The sequence below is a fragment of the Lissotriton helveticus genome, chromosome 10 (genome assembly GCF_964261635.1).
Source record: "Lissotriton helveticus chromosome 10, aLisHel1.1, whole genome shotgun sequence".
Classification (NCBI taxonomy): Eukaryota; Metazoa; Chordata; class Amphibia; order Caudata; family Salamandridae; genus Lissotriton; species Lissotriton helveticus.
Window position 1 is genome coordinate 396,095,460 of NC_136071.1, and position 19,488 is coordinate 396,114,947.

The following is a 19,488-nucleotide window of genomic DNA, read 5'->3' on the forward strand; positions in this document are numbered from 1 at the left end:
TTGTGTAAGGGTACTCTAATTCTGTATCTTTGAGGTAATCAATTTGTTATCTGGGGATACACTTGCTTTTATTCAGAGAGTGACACACTTTTTTATGGTTGTATTGTTTTAGTGTGAGCACTGATATCATTTAACAACAAAATCGAATGAAGTTAATACTACTACTACCACACAGTCAACTCAAGGCCATGAACATAAAATATTTCATAGATGATTTATGCCACCCATTAAAGAAAATCTTTCAACAATTGGACCAGAACAGATCCACAAAAATGTGTGCAACTGCTCCATATGAATGAAATGTGGGGGTTGGGTGGGTGGGAAGGTTTACCAATTTGTGGTTTTGGGCTGGTCTATTCCAAGTCAACATCTCTTCACTCAAGCCCTGAATACAAGTGCGGAGGAACGGAATTCCTGTAAGGAAATATGGCAGGATGTTACGACTAGGCAGTGGTAATTACTCTTGCAGAGTTTGGACACCAGCAGTATGTGCGTTAGATGGTAACTACTAAACTTCCTGTAGTGAACCACTTTCATCCCGATATAACCTAGTTGGTAATTTGCATCAAAAGAAACCCTTCTTATCAGATTGTTGCTTGTAGTGCTGTAGATTAACATGCTGTGCATGCTCCTGTCATCTAGGGATGGACTTTCAACATTACACACTGTTTTTCTTAGAAAAGGGGATTTGGTTTTAAGGTGACTTGAGATACCTCCCCTGAAATCCACAATACATTAGGATTCACATGGCTGCATCCTACCACTGCTTGCTCACACTTACGCATTGTAGGCTGGTGTTCTCATGTGCATTCAAAGTTATTTCAAGAACATTTTGTTTTAAATAAGTACAAAAGTTCAAGGGATGACCAAGTGGATTTATAATGAATTGTATACTCTCTTTTATTTCAAAATTCATCGATTCGGTGCAGACACTGCGATCACAGCAGGGGAGTCTGTTACAAGATTAACTTTTCACTCATTGCATAAAAAAGAATGACAGGGAAAGAGAATGATTGTAAGAGTTGTTTTCTAGTAACTAAAGCGAATCTTCCAAGTAAGCCCTGCAGCAGGTATGCGAAGAGTCCTTGTAAGGCCAGGAATCCGCCCACTCGAGGGTGACTGAGAAGCCATAATTATACTTTGCTGATATAATCCATCTTTTTATTTCTGTGTGCCTTTTCAGAAACTTGGGTCTTTAAGTTTAATTATAGCAAGATTTTCCATGCTTTATTTTAAAAGTAGCAGAGCCGCTAAACAAGGTAAAACCATGAAAATGTTACTAAAGAGGATGCAAGAGATGAAAAGCAGACTCAACAGGGAGACGAGTCCGCACTCATGCTTTCCTCTTTGGATTCTCTTCGTGGTCTCCTGGTGGTCTATGTTCTACTCCCAACGGGTCAGAAGGGGAGCGCTAGAATCCTGGCCTCACTCTAAGCACTGGTGCTCCTGACTGACAGCGGAACGTGCTAGATAAAGGAGCAGCACCAGCGTTCAAGGCACGAGGCTGGCTGACGTCAAAGAGGCTGCTTCTAGCACAAGGGCAGACCTGTCTCCTCGAAGCACTAGCCCGGGAGTTCTTCGTCGGACACTTGGTCACTGAGTATCACCTGGAGGTTACTTGCACGGATACTGAGCACGCTCGGACAGCATGCAAAGAGATTGACAACTCCAGCAGCCGTCACTCCGGTGCCATCCAAGTTCACCTGGCCGATCTTCATGTTCCGGAAGTACTGTAGGCCTGTTCGAGAGAGGAAGAAGAATCATACAAGTGCTGACACGGACAGTCATAGTTATCTACTGCAGTTCACACCTGCGTACCACGCTCTCTAAATTAGCACAACAATAAGTCCGAGGGTCTCCGGCCACCTTTTACCGGTGGAAATGAGGGCCTCAAGGATGATTTAAATAAAATGTGCAGCAGATGCGTTTAATAACAGCTAAAATGTACCATATCTTATGTGATAAACATAAGTTTAATAAAATAAGCATACAAAACAAAAAATAATAAAACATAAAATATTAATCGTCAAACTTAAAACAATCTCAATCCATACCATGCCTGGCAATCATCAAACCAGATCAAATGAGGTAACATTTCAGTTCCTTTTGCAGTAAGGAATTTTATCGTACACTTTGATAGAGAAGCGCAATCCCACAAATTCCAGTTGACTTAATACTCTTACCTCCCATTTAGGCGCTGGCATATTTAGTAAACACTAGTTGAAGGTCCCAAATAGAAAGCAGAGGGTGAGCTGTAGCCTGAGCATAGAAGGAAAATATACCCTACAAGTAACCTGGAGGTGGAAGGTTTATCCATTTCCACACCAACAGTACCACCTGTGATCCATTGAGTCTGTTGCTACCAACTTCATCTCTGTCACATGAACGTTTATTCCGCCTAAAGATGGCAGCCTTGTTCGGAACTATATGCAGCTTACCAAGCAATTTACGAGGTGACGTGCACAGCCGTATCAATGTCACACTGCAGGAGTTACAAGACAAGCACTGAAAGAAAAGCTTTCTGAAGCAGCAGCTTCAACAATGGGCTGGTTTACCTAAAGCATACCGATGATAAAGAGAGGAGAGAGAGAGAGAGAGAACACTGTATACTGCCACATTTATCTGAGGCTTAAAGGACACAGACCTGTCGAAGGAACTACCTACAGTTGTCATAGTAATCACCAGAGTTGGCGAAGGTACTAACTAAACGAGCATCTGAAAACTGAACCCAGCCAAAAGCAACATCTCTTTTAACTGTTACAACATAGCTAGTTCTCGTGCACCGGCCTGCAGACTTCACCCACGAGTATCACCCTTACTACCACCTTATGATGATAAAGCTTCTGGGCATTGCCCGTGTCCATGGTTACAGATCACCACAGTCAGGAACGGAAGATAGAAATTGTAGACTTTTTACTAATGCTAAGAATTTGCCATCGTTTTTCAAGTCCAATATCTGCCCAGTCAGGGGACGGAGACAATGAGTATGGCGTAACAAACACCCCCGCAGCCCCTGCAATGTGGGGGCCCCCACTTTTGTAAATATGAAGAGGGGCCCCCTCAGCTTGTTTGTCCAGGGTGTGTGTCTCATCTCCTGTAAAATAGATGCAGTGTGCAGCCTGCTTTAAGCCTCTCTGGGCTGACTCAGAAGTGAAGAGAAACAAAATAACAACTTTTGTTTCTCTTTCACAGAGCCTGCCAGGCCCCTTACAAGAGCATATACCTCCTCACCCTCCCATCCTCCTCACAGAAAGCTTCTTCCTTAGAGCCCTGCTTGTCTGAGAGGAGGCGAGGCTGCACAGAACTTATTGGGGCAGAGATAAGGTTACTACCTTTAATTGGAAGTCAAATAGTCATCTCTTCACAGTTTAACATTCTGCAAAGGCCCCAGTATGGTTCTGAAATAGAACTTTATAGGAAATCATTGTTATTTATTTGAATATGGCTTTTCTGTCTTTGCCAGTCAAAGTCAGGGGTCACCAGGGCAGCTGTAGAGTACACTTAAAGTGTTTTCTTCTTACGTTGTCTGTTAAACTATGAATAAGGGGAAAAAATACCAATCTGATTTTTCTTAATGTTGTACCAGCCGGGACATTAAAATACAGCTCAAGCCCATATGAAACCAATTAGGTGGCAACCATCAGAAGAGTATGTGCGCAACCCCAGAAACATAACCAGGACTCTACTTACGGGCAATGAAGGGACAAAATATAGCTGGAATGTTGAATGAGTGGTGAAGGATGGGGAGGGGTGATTGCATATGAGTGATTGCGGTAGGTGAGCGCTAAGGAAGTTGACCCCCTCCCCCAAAAAGCTCTCCTGCAACTCCAGCCTTTTTTTCTCAATGACAAGCACAGTGGTGCCTTGCACAGGGATCCTGTTTTGTTTACGGTGTACTGTAAGGGGACAGGGATAGCCTTTTTTTAAATAGTTAAATGCAGGCATGGTGTCCTCTGCACCCAAGGGGAGTTGTTGTGTGCAGTGCTTAATTTGTAAAATATTAAGTGCCAGAGCCCTGACCAGGTGGCCACTGCAGCTTGCAGCAACCATCGCTCCTGTCATCGCTGCCAAAACAACTAATAGCCATCTCCCTCGGCAGCAAGTGCTACAGTTCAGATTATTTGAGGTCCCCAAAGCTAAAGGAATTACTATGGCGGCAGATATTAGTAGTTTTTAATGTATATTGTATTTATAAACAACGTTGTTCTGCTCATCTCTAAATTAGATGAGCAGCGCCACCATGTGACAGACTGTCCAAAGTGTGGTGTTAACAATTAAGTGCCGGTGTGGAGCACTGGAAACAAATTAAGATCCAGTGTTGAGCACCGGAAACCACTGGCTCAAATTAAGCACTGGTTGTGTGGGGACGTAATATATTTCAATCCAAACAGGTAAATTGAAAAGGTAATTCAATTACAAGTATTTTAAATGTATCACCCAGATCAGCAATTACCCATGCCTGCGTGGACTATCACAGACATCTGCACTATTTTCTCTATGCTTTTTTTAATGTATGCATTCTCTAGAATATCACTAGTGGAACTATCTGTAGTGTCATTGGAAGCAAATTGGAGGGGGGCATACATTAGGCCATAGTCAAACTGGTGGCTGTACTTTATGAGATAAAGTAGCCCCTGCCATACATTATAAGGCTATTGCAACTCACTGAGGAGTTCCATGACCATATAGCACCGTGGTACTCCTAGTAAGGCCCGCTGGCCGCCAGTGGCTCAGCCGGCCTTCCTTGGCGGCCCACGGACCGTGCAGGTAATGTACCCATGGCCCCCCAGAGAGAAAGCGAGAAAGTGGAGAAAGAGAGAGAAAGTGGAGAGAGAGTAAGAGTGTAGAGAGAAAGAGAGTGGAGAGAGAGTGTGGAGAGAGAGAGACAGTAGAGGGAGCGTAGTATAGTTCCTATATTCCCAATAGGATCTGCGCATTGGAATAATATATCCTATTGATTAGACGTAGGACTGAGATCGACTAGGTCTCTATGGAATATATTAAACTTAATTGTGGGTGCCAGCTAGCTCAGAGGTCACTAGAAACTTTCTCGAATAAACAAGAAGGGAGTAGTTTCTGACAACCGCATAAACATGACAACTTTGTTTCCCAAGAATAAGAAATGTATCTCTAGAGTCGCGGAAACAATAGATAGATATTTCACTAAGTCAATCGTGCATGCTTCGTTTCACCAGAGGTTTAGAGAAATAGAGAGACAGGCATTTTCAATAAAAGGATTTATTGAACAGTCTTCTTTCTCATACAGAAGAAATGAACTGCTACAATCGTAATGCAGGTCGCAAAGTATAATGCATACAGCGTAAACAGTAATATGAAATCATACTGTAAGAGCATTGTATGGTTTCTAAGCCATATAAAAGTACATACATAAATAACAAAGGCTAAAACGTACTCCACTGGTGTTTCTAAAATACGCCTACCCCAATGTACCCAACCTAAGTCTAGTACTAGGGAAGAAGTAAGTGTGGTGTAGCATAGGTTTAATATTCTTTGCCAAGAATCTATCCAAGATTTCTCTTAGGGTCTAATCAGCTCCGTTCCTTGGTTTTAGAATGAAGGAGGTCTGGTATCTCTCTCTCTCCAATACCGACGGTATTTGGGTTTTGCAATGTAGGGGCCATCATTTTACAGAATTGGTAAATTTACTGAATTGGTAAATTTACCGATTCTGTAAAATACCGAATCGGTAATTTTACCGATTCGGTAAATCCACATGTAGGTGACACTCCTAAGAGTGCCACAGGCCCTTAAGAGTTGGTATTTTACCACCCAATCCTATTGGGTGGTAAAATACCGAATTCAGGTGTGCATGCACATCTGTGTATGCGCACCTGTGCCATGTGACACACAGACATGCCCTTAGGGCATGTATGTGTGCCACATGTCACACATGCCTGTATTTGGGGTGCTAGAGGGTGTCAAAGTGACACCCCCTGCACCCTTGCAGGATTCGGTATTTACCGATTCGGTAAATACCGAATCGGTATTGCCCATTGAATCCTACGGGCTTCAAGGCCCATAGGAATCAATGGGCAATACCGATTCGGTATTTACCGAATCGGTAAATACCGAATGTTACCGATTCGAAAAAAAATGAAAATTTACCTACATCTCCCACCTTCTAATTTACTGATTCATAAATACCGAATCGGTAAAATTCGGTATTTATGAATCGGTAAATTAGAATTACCTACATCTAGCCCTAGGTCTCTCTCAGTGCATCAGGTGGAGGGTCGGCTTCCTTCGGCACTTGCTGTAGCGAGCTGCGTCGGGCAAGTAGATAGTTGAACTGCTCCAAACCACCGTGTGTTTGCTAGAGCAAGTGAAGGCATATTTATACCTTGAAGGTGCCTAGTTTGACGTAAAGTCGGGCATAATAACGTCATCAAAGAATCCCAAGGGACTGGCAGTTCTTTGAAAACTCCATGAGTTCTTGGACAAATCAATATTCAAGCAAGGGACTGTCCCTGACTGCTTAAGCTGATTTTCCAAGAAATTGTTGTGGCTTTTTGGAACTGGTGGAAGTGGCTATGCCTGTATTTGGACTGCATGGGCTATGTCTAAATATGGGTATGATTTCTATGCCTATGTTAGGGCAATGTGAATTGTACCTATATAAGGGCATGAATCGGGAAATTTCACTCGGGTCCTAAAATGCTACACAACACCCACTCCACTTTATTATGTTCGACATTAATAAATTCTAAGTATGTAAAACATATCTAAAGCATGATGTGTTAAAATTCCACCCAAAGTACATAAAATACATTTGAAATGGTTGTACACGAAAAAAAAGGAGCGTGGGAGTAACGAGGTGGTAATGAGCACAGGTGGGAGATAAGCGTTCGGTTTGAAAACCGGATGTCTAGCAGAGTGGGGGGTTTAAACATGGCGTTTTCAGAAGGCGGTTTCACTGTTTGAAAATAACAGCAGAGGATTACAGGTACACACTGGGGAGCAGGGGAGAGTGCAACAGATGGTGTTACCGATGGGTTGAACATAAGCGTTATGTGAGAGTAGATCTGTAGATGGACATGCCTGTGGATAGGCCCGGATGGGCAATTCGTGAGCAATTAATATGCGTGAAAATGTGGAAACTTATTTTCTGTGACGTGACGGAATAACATGAACAGAACATTGAATAAAAAAATTGAGTGAACCAAAGATTAGCATTGAGTACGTGTTTAAATTGGATACAAACGTGAATGAGGCTGTGCAACTCCTGTGACACGGAAAACACGTGTCCCAACTTAGTGAATAAAATTGTACACGAAAAAGAGCATTTGAGCTGTACGCATTATAAAAGCAATAGCTTCATTCAAAGCATATAGTATCACATTTGAAATGCTATCCAAATGAATCATTAATTTACATTTATGAAATAGCTCTTAATACAGAAGAAAAAGGTCGAGACCATTCCATGGCAGAATACATAGATTATTTCAGTTGTGGACAAGGTTAAGTATTGTCTCTTGGAAGTATTCAAAGAATTCTTGTTCTCTATGAATAGTTCTACTTTAAGCAGATTACTTAGTGCCCAAAAAAAAAATCAATTTTGGAAAAAAGTCAAATCAATATCGTAGAAAAATAGAGTTCAAAAGTTAGAAGTTTTGTTTTGAAAAGTGAAGGTCGAATTCAGAGTTCCATAGAACGCTGTGTGCTAATTTCAAAAGTCAGTCTCTTTGTTTGGTGAAAACATCAAATCTTCTAAGCTTGAAAAAATGTGTCTACAACTTTAGGGGAAAGTTGGACTACCTCGTTAAGCAGATCAATCTTACACAGATTTGAACCATCGCCATCAGCGGCAGCCGCATTAGCAATGTTCGTTGCAGATGGTACCTGTGTGCCTGTTGTTCCACGTATCTCACGTCAGCAGTTTGCGTCTGTGAGACCTCAAGGAATGCCGTCCTCAGGATTGGTAGCCATTGGGGACAACACAGCGCATGAGCCGTTACTGGTCCAAGCAAAGTATCAACTTCCGTTGGTATGGCTGATGGGAGTGTCAGACAGATGTCCAGCACACATTCTTCTCCACATAGCAGGCATCGTAGAACAGGTACGATGCAATCTTGCCAGATTGGTCTGAATGATAGAAACCATGTGGTATTCAGATCTCTTAAATGAGCCAAGCCCAAAATTTGGAGTATGCGCTCACGACACCTCATCGCGAGAAGAGTGTTCTCCAAGGTGATCTGGACGTCGTTGGTGAGTTGGCTTGCCATATCGGAGCAGAAGGAGCAAAAATAGTATTCCTGCTGCGAGTCCCAAAACGAGAGGCAGTCCGCCAAACACAGAGTGCACTAAATTTGGAAATATTCCGAGGACTGCTTCAAAAGGTGCTAACAGTCCCGAAAAAACTGTCTTAAATACATGTACAATACCACTGGTATCAGACATGTTTAAGATACGACCTAACATTTCTACGAAATGTATAGGGTAGTTTGCGGATAAAAGGGCATCTATCTCTACAGAAGTCCTTGCAACTTGCAGATCATACGTCTCTTTAAACAAGGTCAGTGGCACAGTTTTTTGTAAAAGAATGGCTTTCATTCTGCTTACGATGCTGTAGCATGAGTAAGTCCTGTTCCATTATGTCAATGGCAGACGATACAATGCTGTCCAAAGAATAAATTCTGGATGACAAAGCGCTAGCAAGCCGTGAGGGAAACGGCATCTGTACCCTGCTCCTCACCTTGACATCCTGCCGTGAGGGAAACGGCTCCTACGACCGCCGCCAGTCACCCGGTGCCTCACGCAGCTGGGAAACCACAACTCCCAGCTGCCCCGGGGCTCACAGGACTGACGCTCTTCACGCGCCAGGAGGCGCCTTATCTGCAGGAGCGCCGTAGCGTTCGTGGGGCATCTTTTCAAAGCGCTAGCAAGCCGTGAGGGAAACGGCATCTGTACCCTGCTCCTCACCTTGACATCCTGCCGTGAGGGAAACGGCTCCTACGACCGCCGCCAGTCACCTGGTGCCTCACGCAGCTGGGAAACCACAACTCCCAGCTGCCCCGGGGCTCACAGGACTGACGCTCTTCACGCGCCAGGAGGCGCCTTATCTGCAGGAGCGCCGTAGCGCATCTTTTCAAAGCGCTAGCAAGCCGTGAGGGAAACGGCGTCTGTACCCTGCTCCTCACCTTGACATCCTGCCGTGAGGGAAACGGCTCCTACGACCGCCGCCAGTCACCCGGTGCCTCACGCAGCTGGGAAACCACAACTCCCAGCTGCCCCGGGGCTCACAGGACTGGCGCTCTTCACGCGCCAGGAGGCGCCTTATCTGCAGGAGCACCTCTCGCCACCGCGAGTCGCGCGCGGGAGCGACCGGGAGAAGCCCGGGACAAGGGCAGGACCATCTGCGACCATCAGCGGCCAGAAGAGGCTGAGCTGGGCCATCCCCTCTGCATCTGAACCAGAGGTACCTTTGAACATTCCCCTAATCAGTGAAATGAAACAGTGACGGTCTGCAATCACGAACCCATAAAATAATCTGTATCTGTGGATTACAAGACATTGTGTAACTGGAAGAGTTGAGACATTATCATTTACGAACCTATAAAAGGGGAGGTGTTATTCATTGACTAATTTGACAAGTTAGGAACATAAGAGGTGGCTAAATGTTGATCTAGTTTACATCCCTCTGTTCATTGAATTGACTATGTCTAACAAAACTAAAACACGCTCTGCCACAAGTAAAACTCTTGCATCTCGCCCCCCTAACACCTTAGGTGTGCCACATACTGTGGCCTTACAGCCAACCGCAATTGATCTGATGTTGCAAAAGGTAAATAGGGAGATCGAACGCACTGAAAGAAGTTTATCTACCCCAAACACTCCCTCACAACCTACTGTTCTAAATGTCTCAGAAATGTCTGATAACGGTTCTGTAGAAAATTCTGCCGATTGTATCCCTTGTGCACAGGTGATAAAAGAAGCAGTAAAAAGAACAACTAGGAAAACTAAACAAGGGGGTAGTAGGAAGAGTAAACGGAAGAATAACATACAAAGTGGGGCAATATCTGGGACCAAAAATCGGGGGGAAATAGTGATTGAAGAAATTGAAGAATGGGAAGTAGGTCAGGTACTCCCACCGAGGTGGTTGGATGAAGTAATGGAAGATTTCCAAAAATGTATGGAAACTTTTATTATGAACCAACTAAAACCAATAATCAGCAAGCTAGATAAAGCAATAAACGAGCTAACGAAGTTAGGAAAATGCAAGGGCTCTTCTGATTGCAATCTAACAGCAAACCGCCCTCTGGCTGGGACCAGGTCAGGGGAACAAGTAGGGTGGAATAATAGTAATAACTGTGTGAGTAATAAACATTGCACCATAGCTCAAGTACACGAAACACCAACGGCCCTAGTACAAAGAGAAAGGGGCAATACCAACACAGGGGGAGATAAGAATCTAGAAAAGGCCCAACAGAGAACTAATGTACCGAAAGTACAACCAGAAAATGAAACAACCTATGTCTGTTTGGAGAATGACCAGTCTAGATATGAGGTGATGGACATATCTTCACACTATGTTCCAACATGCATTAATTTACCACCTGAAGCATGCCCCTATGCTGCTGTTTTTACTGGGGTTCCTGCTTTGAGGGATGGGGAGAGAGAGTCATATGCGGATTTAAAAAACAAAATATCTAGGTGGCTCAACATACATAGGCCCCTGAGGAGTGGAGAACGAGGAGAGATACTTCTTGTAAGAAGAACAAAGTGGGTAGGTAGTAGGAGGAAAGATATTACAGGAGACTGTATAGTGGTAAACTTTAGTAACACTGACCTAGTGAAATACATACTATGTGGACATAACAAAAATCATACCTACACCATATGCCCCTTACCACTAGGATATTTTTACCCAAGGAGACGTCTTGTAAATCCTCTGTACCATGCCCAAGATAGACCAGGGATCTCAGGAGCAAGACATTGGCCAAGAATGGAAGAGCAGAGAGGGCAGAACCATACACAATGGATTAATAGATTCAGCCCACTACAATCTCTCGATGAACTAGACTGACTACCCCAAACACCCCAGGAAAAGGTGGCTGTAATGGTAGGAAATAACCCTAGTGCACAGAGGGATTTAGAAAGTGACCTAGCAAAGAGGGTAGATATACAACAATTACCCATAGCTAACAAGTTTCAGGGAGTGATCGTGGGAAGTGAGGTGGACCCAAAAATATATATACAGGGCAGAGACAGGGGGGAAGCTCTGAAAGAAAGTCTAAAGATACTGTCCTGGAATATTGCTGGCCTGGCGGGGAAATTTGATAATGTGGAATGGAAAAATAATATTCGTGATTTTCATGTCCTAGCCTTTCAGGAGACCTGGGCGGTAGATCCGTCTCTCTACCAAATAGAAGGCTATAAGTGTTTTTTCACACCAGCGCTGGAAGGCAGATCTGGTAGAGCCAAGGGCGGGCTTGCTCTATATGTAAATTTAGAGCTAGAAGGCTCATGGCTAGCAGCCTCATGGTCATCGCATACCTTGCAGGCGGCGGAATTCCAGGGCAAAGGGCTAAGGCTACTAATATTCAACATTTATAACTCTGGAACAGGTGAAGGGAATCAATCAGTTATCCATGAATTAGATGATAGACTCTATTATGAGACTAAAAAACGGAAAAGAGGTGGAGAACCAGTAGTTCTGATTATGGGCGATTTAAATTGTCACCTCTGCCCAAAATTACTCCCTGTAAAAGCAGATTGGTCATCATGCCTGATAGAGAGTGGCCCTCATCTTGAGCACAACACGGAGGGAAAAACCATCATGAAGTTGCTAGGCAATCATGCCTTATCGCACACAATAGATTTGGTGGCCCCGGGGAGGGATGGTAACTTTACACCGACGTTTAAGGGAAGAGGATGCAATTCGATTATAGATTTTATGTTGATATCCTCATTTGCAAAGGATAGGGTTAAGGAGGTGAGAATAGAGTGGAAACCATTCAGCGATCATAATCCGTTGACTATGGAATTAGTATATAGTCACTGCCCTGTTAGAAGCCAACAAGTAACTACTGAGCTGCGACCAACGGATCAGGGGAGGCGCCTCAGATGGGCCAAAATTAACGCTGAGGAGTTTTACAGAACCCTTGTACAAAAAGGTAAAAAACAGATAGAAGGCTGTCTTGACCACTTAGTAGAAGGTGGGGTGCTGGTCTCTGTGTTTGAGTCACTAACCAGTCTGGTGAGTGAACTCCTGAAAATAAATGGGCCAAAGAAAGCGGAAACACAGCCACGTTGGTTTGACTCCGAATGATCCAGGGCATTGAGAGCGTTAAAATCTTGCCTCATAAAGCAACCTAGGGGGGCGTGGCTGACAGCCGAAGATGGCGGCAGCATAGTGGGCGAGCTCCGCAGTTGAAGCGGCCTCCGGTGAAATCCGTATATTGATCCGCCAAACTACTATTTGCAGCGGGATGGTACCGACGCCCAGGACCGGGCGGCACAGACGGGGACGAACGGAATAGAAATCCGACGTCGGGAAGCAAGGTTCGGAGCACAGCCCGCTCAGGCCGCCGGGAGGAGTTGAAGCCGGGGAGTTGCCGGCCGAGGTGAACGGACCGGAAGTGCGTCAGGCCGGGCGAGACAGCACCGGAAGTGCCCGTCCAAAGGCGACCTTGAAACGGCGGAGGACTCGACAATCCGACATAGCCTCTGGACTTAAGAGGCCGGAGATCGGTGGACCAGACGTCCCTGCGGATTGCTTGGGAACAAACCAGGTCGCTATCCGGAGGTGAAAGAGCCAGTGACCTTGAGGACTGAAACCGCCATTTTGGGTGTGAGGTGCGTCCAACTCCAGGGCGAAAGACAAAGGGTATCCAGTGACAGCCGACGCGAGAACCGATTGCACCGGCGGAGGGCGGCAGATGTCGTCGCATGGACCGGTGATTGCCCGGTAAGAGAGGGTGCAACTCTCAGGCCACACATCGGTCGGGGGCGCGGCTGCAGAAGAGGGGAAGCCGGCGTCTGGCCAGGACTACTGCCCGCACCCTCCCGACCCCGGACCCGTCTTATCGAGGCCCCGCACCCCATCAGTTACAGGGGTGTGGAGAGGGGGCACGAAATCCCGTACCGGGACATAGCACCTCCCGCCTCAGCATTGCTACTCTGTGACAAGGCCCCGGCATACGACATTGGAGGCATACCACGCATACGCCTCGCTAGAAACAATATGCGCCCGGCATAGACACGGTTGCACCCACGGGCGACGACCGCCACCGATGTGCTAGACACGACATAGGGGGACCGCCTCACACTGCTCCTTGTCACAGCGGGCACCGCACAGCTCAATATACAGGGTTGTCGGGGCACAGCGACACCATAGACAACATTCAGTAGACGGTGGATTGGCGACCGGCCGGGAGAGACAAGAGGTGCAGATCGTACCTGCCAGTGACTGGGCAGTAAGCAGGGGACGAACTCAGTCATCCGGCGGACGTTGGGTCCGGCCGACCTGCGGCACGTGCTGGACGGCGTCGGCAGGAGCCGCTCCCCGACGGAATTGACGCCTTTGGTGCCGTTCTCCACGACAAGAAAACCCCTGTGAAGCGTAACGGAAGGGACCACTGAGATGGCCGGCAAGGGGGCGAAAGGCGGCACTGCGCAATCCCGTCTCGACAAATACGCCTATGGCCAGAATACTGCCTCCCCACCGGACGCGAAGGCACAGACGGGCAAGACCACGGATGCGACGGGCGGCAAAAAAGCGACCTTGGACGATGTGATGCGGGCCCTCACCCAGGTGCAAGCAACAGTGGGATCAATCTCCACGGAAATCACGCTAATACGTGCAGACTTCCATAAAATGACGGAAAAAGTGAACACAATGGAACTTGTGACTAAATCACTGGTGGAAGATGTTTCTGAACTGCAATTGAATATGGAAAGGATTTCAAAAGAAAACAAAGAACTGCGTGATAAACTGGATGACCAGGAAGGGCGCTCGAGACGCAACAACGTCCGAATAATAGGGGTTCCAGAATCTGAAGACACGAGAGCAATGGACTTATATGTGGAAGAACTAATCAAACAACGCCTCCAGCCCAAGGGTCTCTCGGCCTTCTTTACAGTGAAAAGGGCGCACCGAGTCCCCGGGGGACGCCCGAAAACAGGCGCTAACCCACGGCCAATCATAGCGCGGCTCTTCAATTTCAGGGACAGGGACGTGATCCTCCAAGCAGCAAGGAACTCTCCACCGATTAGAATTCAAAACTCCACACTGGCATTCTTTCCGGACTATACGGCGGAGGTCACGCGGAGGAGGAGAACATTCTTTGAAGTTAAAAAAGAACTCAGGGCAAGAGAGATTCCCTACTCAATGCTCTTTCCGGCCAAGCTGCGAATAGTGGCAGACAACAAAACATGGTTTTTTGACAACCTGGAAGTGGCGACTGAATGGCTGGAGGGCTGGAGACCAGTGGGCCAACCTCGCCGCTCGGCAAGATCGAACGTGAATCGCAATGGTGGATCCCGTCCGGGCTCCCAATCACCCGGTGGAGAACATGGACCGCATTCACCTCTGAACGACATTCCAGAAACGGAAGATAACGAAGAGCAATAACGTCCTGTGATGGCCTTCCCGGCCAACAGTACCGCTGACCTGTAGTGCCGCCATGGACACTGGGCGGAGATCCCCCGTGCCCTAGAGAGGGGGCCGCCGACTCCGGAGAGTCCTTCACCCCAGCGAGCAAGTACTGTGTTTTTGGGTTGGGATCAGGCACTCTGCTAAGTTGGAGGGGCGGGCAGTTTCAGGTCCGTTTAGCAGGGGGGCAGGGAGGGGGGTAGTTGGGGGTAGGATGGTTTGGGAGTTAAGACACGGTTTCGTTGGTCAAGAATGGAATCACAAGGCACGCAAGCGTAGTATAACAGGTAGCGGGCAATTCATTAGATCTCAGTCGATATGTCACATTATTCCTCACAAACACGGACACTATGGCACACATCACAAGCACTGACACAGGGGGGGGGACCCCATAATGAGCCGCGTGCCACCGTTGAGCTTTATGACTTGGAATGTGAGGGGCCTGGGGGACAAGGTCAAACGGGGTTTAGTACTACAGCATATAAGACGGTCGAATCCGGGCCTTGTCCTGTTACAAGAGACGCACTTAACAGGCACAGCAACACAGGCCCTGGACAGAAGGGGTTACCGAATGATCGCCCACTCGGAATTCACCAAGGGGTCCCGTGGAACGGGAATTCTAATGCACCATTCCTCCAGATTCATAGTCCAATCCACGAAGACAGACACACAGGGGCGTTTTGCGGCGACACACGGGCAATGGGAGGGGAGACAACTAAATGTAGTCTCTGTGTATATTCCGCCAGCGCTGCACACGGTCGCTCTTCCGGATTTAGGGAAATTCCTTCTGGAACTGCCGGAAGGGGACCTCATCTTAGGTGGGGACCTCAATGCAGTGGCACATAACGTACACGACAGATTCCCGAGGCGAACCCAGTCTCCTGGGCCCTCCCGGCTGCACGACTTTTTGGAAGCGCAGGGCCTGGTGGACCTCTGGAGGCAGTTCCACCCGGACGAGCAGCAATACACATACCACTCGGCGGTCCATGATAGTTTATCACGGATCGATTATTTCCTAACACTGGGGCACGGACGTCTCACGATAGCTGATGTACAAATTAAACCCAGGGGTATATCAGACCACTCCCCGGTGACACTGATCCTTTCCACTCATGACCGTACCCGCAAACGCATTTACCCGATCTATCTGGGATACCTTAAAGTGCCTCTAGTGGCCAAAACACTGAAGAGGGGTACAAGATCCTACTTCGCAGAAAACGAGGGGTCGGTGGCCTCTCCCACTATCCTATGGGAGGCCTACAAAACGGTGCTTCGAGGACAGGCTATCTCCACTATCACAAACCACAAACGCACACAGAAACAGGAATTATCAGACTTAGAAGACAAACTCGCTAGAGCAAATGCTGCCCATGAGCTTGACCCAACGAGAGACACGCTGCATACACTCCGGTTGAGCCAACAGCGTCACACCGACCATATCCGTCACAGGGTAGTGGACTCCATAGCCACGACGGCACACAGGGTATACGACGTGGGGGAAAAAGCAGGTAGGCTCCTGGCCTGGTTAGAGAAAAAACGGGGGGGGACAAAGGGCCATACGGCAATTAAGGGATCCTGCGGATGTACTACAAACCCGTCCATCGTTGATAGTGGAACTCCTGGCGGACTATTTTCAAAAAGTATACTCCCCAGAACTCGAGGTTACGCGGGAGATGGCGGGAGCGTCCCTTGCGGGGGTACCCACTCGCGTCTTATCACAAGAAAGCAGAGACGAGTTGGAATCAGACCTGTCTGTCGAGGAGATACAGATGGCGATTGCGGCACTGCACTCAGGGAAAGCGTTGGGCCCCAACGGGATACCGATCGAATGGTACAAAACCATGTCGGAAACACTCGCTACGCCCATACTTCACATGTTTCAGGATTGTCTGGAACAGGGACAGCTGCCGCCTGACCAACGTGCGGCGACCATAGTAGCGATACCAAAACCCGGCAAACCACCGGAGGAATGCGGGTCATACCGCCCAATTTCCCTCCTTAACGCTGAAAGTAAAATTTTGGCGAAATTGCTGGCCAACAGACTATTGCCCCATTTGCGACAACTAATTCATCCTGATCAGTCGGGGTTCATGCCTCACAGGAGTACGGCGATGAATCTCAGACGATTGCATGGGGTACTGGCACGGGCCCCGCTGTTGTCGGAGCCAGCGGCGATACTTTCGCTCGACGCCAAAATGGCGTTTGACTTGGTGGAGTGGCGCTACCTATTTGCGGTACTGATACATCTAGGTTTTGGCCCGAAATTCATAGCTTGGGTTAAGCTCTTATACACATGCCCGGTTGCAAGAGTGGCGGCGAACGGCCACCTCTCGAGGGAAATTCCTTTAGCGAGAGGCACGAGACAAGGATGCTCACTCTCACCGCTATTGTTTGCCTTAGTGCTGGAGCCTTTGGCCACTATCATTCGGTCCACCCGGTTATTGCGCGGCATACAGTGGGGAGAAGACTGGGAAGATAGGGTGTCGTTGTATGCCGACGACATGCTAATTTACCTAACAGATCTGACAACGGGTATTCCGGTATTGCTTGCTTTGTGTGAGAGGCATGGGGCGTACTCGGGATATAGGATTAATTGGTCGAAATCGGTACTTTATATGATACACGGCACACCGCCGACCCTGAGTAGTGATTGCCCATTGATCCTAGAGACCGTCTCCTTCAGATACCTAGGGATCCAAATTACACGGGACCACGCGACATTCCAAGACTTGAACCTTAAACCGCTACTCGACAGGTTGAAATCGGACGTGCGTCATTGGAAAACCCTCCCTTTGACGTTACTAGGCAGAGCGGCACTTTTCAAGATGCTGGCGTTGCCCCGCTTCTTATATGTCCTGGAAAATACGCCAGAGATGGTCCCACCGGCATTCTTCCGACAAGTGTCGACCCAACTGTCGGGTCTACTGTGGGGCACTAAACCGGCTAGGATTGCCCAGTCGAAACTGATTAGAGACTGGTATAGTGGAGGGATAGCTCTCCCCAATCTGGAACTATACTACTGGGCAGCACATCTTAAGGTGATCAATCAGTGGGTGCATGGTCCGCAGGATGACCCAGCCTACTTATCGGACAGGCGTCAACTAGGCACAAACACCCTTTTAGCCCCACTCTATAACAGGGGCCTGACAGCGAAACTGACTGGCCCAACCAAACACACAGTAGTAATATGGCATAAAGCCCAAACACGACTAAAATGGAAGGGAGTGATTACACGACTTACACCCTTATGGGATGCCAAAGCTCTGGGTACCCTGAGGCATAGTAAAGGTTTTGATCAGTGGGACAATATTGGGATTTCTACGGTGGGGGACATGTGGACGACCAATGGGGTAGTCTCCTTCGAAACGCTGAGGGAACAATATGATATGAGCCCTACTGAACTGTACCGATATCTGCAGATTCGACACGCGTTGCTGGCGGCAATAGCGCCAGGCACTGTTGTTCCGTAGTCGGCTCCGTTGGAGGACCGACTACTCACGGACTACATGGAGGCCAGTGCCACCTCCCTCACCTACCGTAAACTGATCAACAACCTGCCCGACCCATTGCACAACCTGAAAGAAAAGTGGGAGAACGAGGTTGGGGAGTTAGATGAGACAAACTGGAATGCAGCTCTGGCATTACCTAAAGAAGCCGGCATCTCGGCGAGATATAGGCTGGTTCAATTTAAAATACTGCACCGAGTATATTACACTCGCACGACTCTACATAAAATCCAAAGAGCAGATAACCCGTACTGCCTCAGACACTGCGGGGAGGAAGGCACATTGTTCCACACCTTATGGTCTTGCCCCAGCATGGTGCATTACTGGCGGCGAGTGACACGCACGATCTCACAGGCTTTACAAACCCCGATCACACCAGACCCGAGGGTATGCTTGCTAAATGTGTGGGGCCCGAACAACTTGACTCCACCTGGGAGAAAATGGGTGATCATAGGCATGATGCTGGCTAAGAGAGACATAGCACAGAAGTGGGGGGCACACGAAACACCGACCCTGGCACAGTGGTGCAGAAACATGGACATGCTTATGATGGTGGAGAGGGCGGTCTATCAACAAAGGATGAACCCACGTAAATGGAACAAAATCTGGTCACCCTGGAACACATATAGGGGGGGATCTGTGTGACCCACTACCAGAAGAAGAGGACATGGCCAGCTCGGGAGAGGAGGATGATTCAGAGTAGGGGTGGGACGACAGGGGGCAAAGAGCGATGTCAGGAGGGGCACGGGGCTATAGTGAGCAAGAGGCTGAATTGGTGAATGAGTGAATTATGATGCAAATGCCTTGACCGTTATACCACATATACTGACGCTTTCGATAAAATGCTTGATGTAGGCCACACATCCATTCAATGACCTTAGAGTTGAAAGTTATTTCATTGCAACAAAAGTTGAATTAAGGGTTGGTGGCAGCTGAATGTTGAGGCTGCACCGACGACTGTACATTCTTGTGATTATGTCAATCTGAATGCAACAATAAAATGTTTTACAAAAAAAAAAAAAAAGCAACCTAGGGACAAGCAGGAAGTAGCCTCATGCAGAAGTCTATATAAAGCAAAGGTCAAGCAGAGGAAACTTACGCTTCAAGCTGAAGCTTGGGCGGACCTGAGGGAGGCTGGGGAACACAGGGACTTCAATGAATTTTGGAGGATTGTTAACAGACCCTGTTACCAAGATAGAAATTCCCCGGTGATTAGTAACAATATCCTTCCTGAACAATGGGTAGCACACTTTAAGAGTCTTTATAACCATGAAAGTGACATCGTGCCTGAAGGGAGCTGGGACGAAGTTCGGTCCGGGGATGTAGAATTTTTGCTTCAAGAAATCACCCAAGCAATTAGAGGGCTAA

The 19,488-nt window shown here is 47.4% G+C and overlaps 1 protein-coding gene across 3 annotated transcripts in view; it reads right to left on the reverse strand.

The window, feature by feature from the left end:
* Positions 1–875: 875 nt before the first annotated feature.
* The window catches only part of LOC144784230 (uncharacterized), a 1,557,451-nt gene continuing 1,538,838 nt past the window's right edge, over positions 876–19,488 (reverse strand). For all 3 annotated transcript variants that reach the window (XM_078662879.1, XM_078662880.1, XM_078662881.1), the window contains one exon: positions 876–1,738. In XM_078662879.1, coding sequence (XP_078519005.1) covers positions 1,563–1,738 — 176 coding nt within the window. In that variant the 3' untranslated portion in view covers positions 876–1,562. The remainder of the gene's footprint in view (positions 1,739–19,488) is intronic.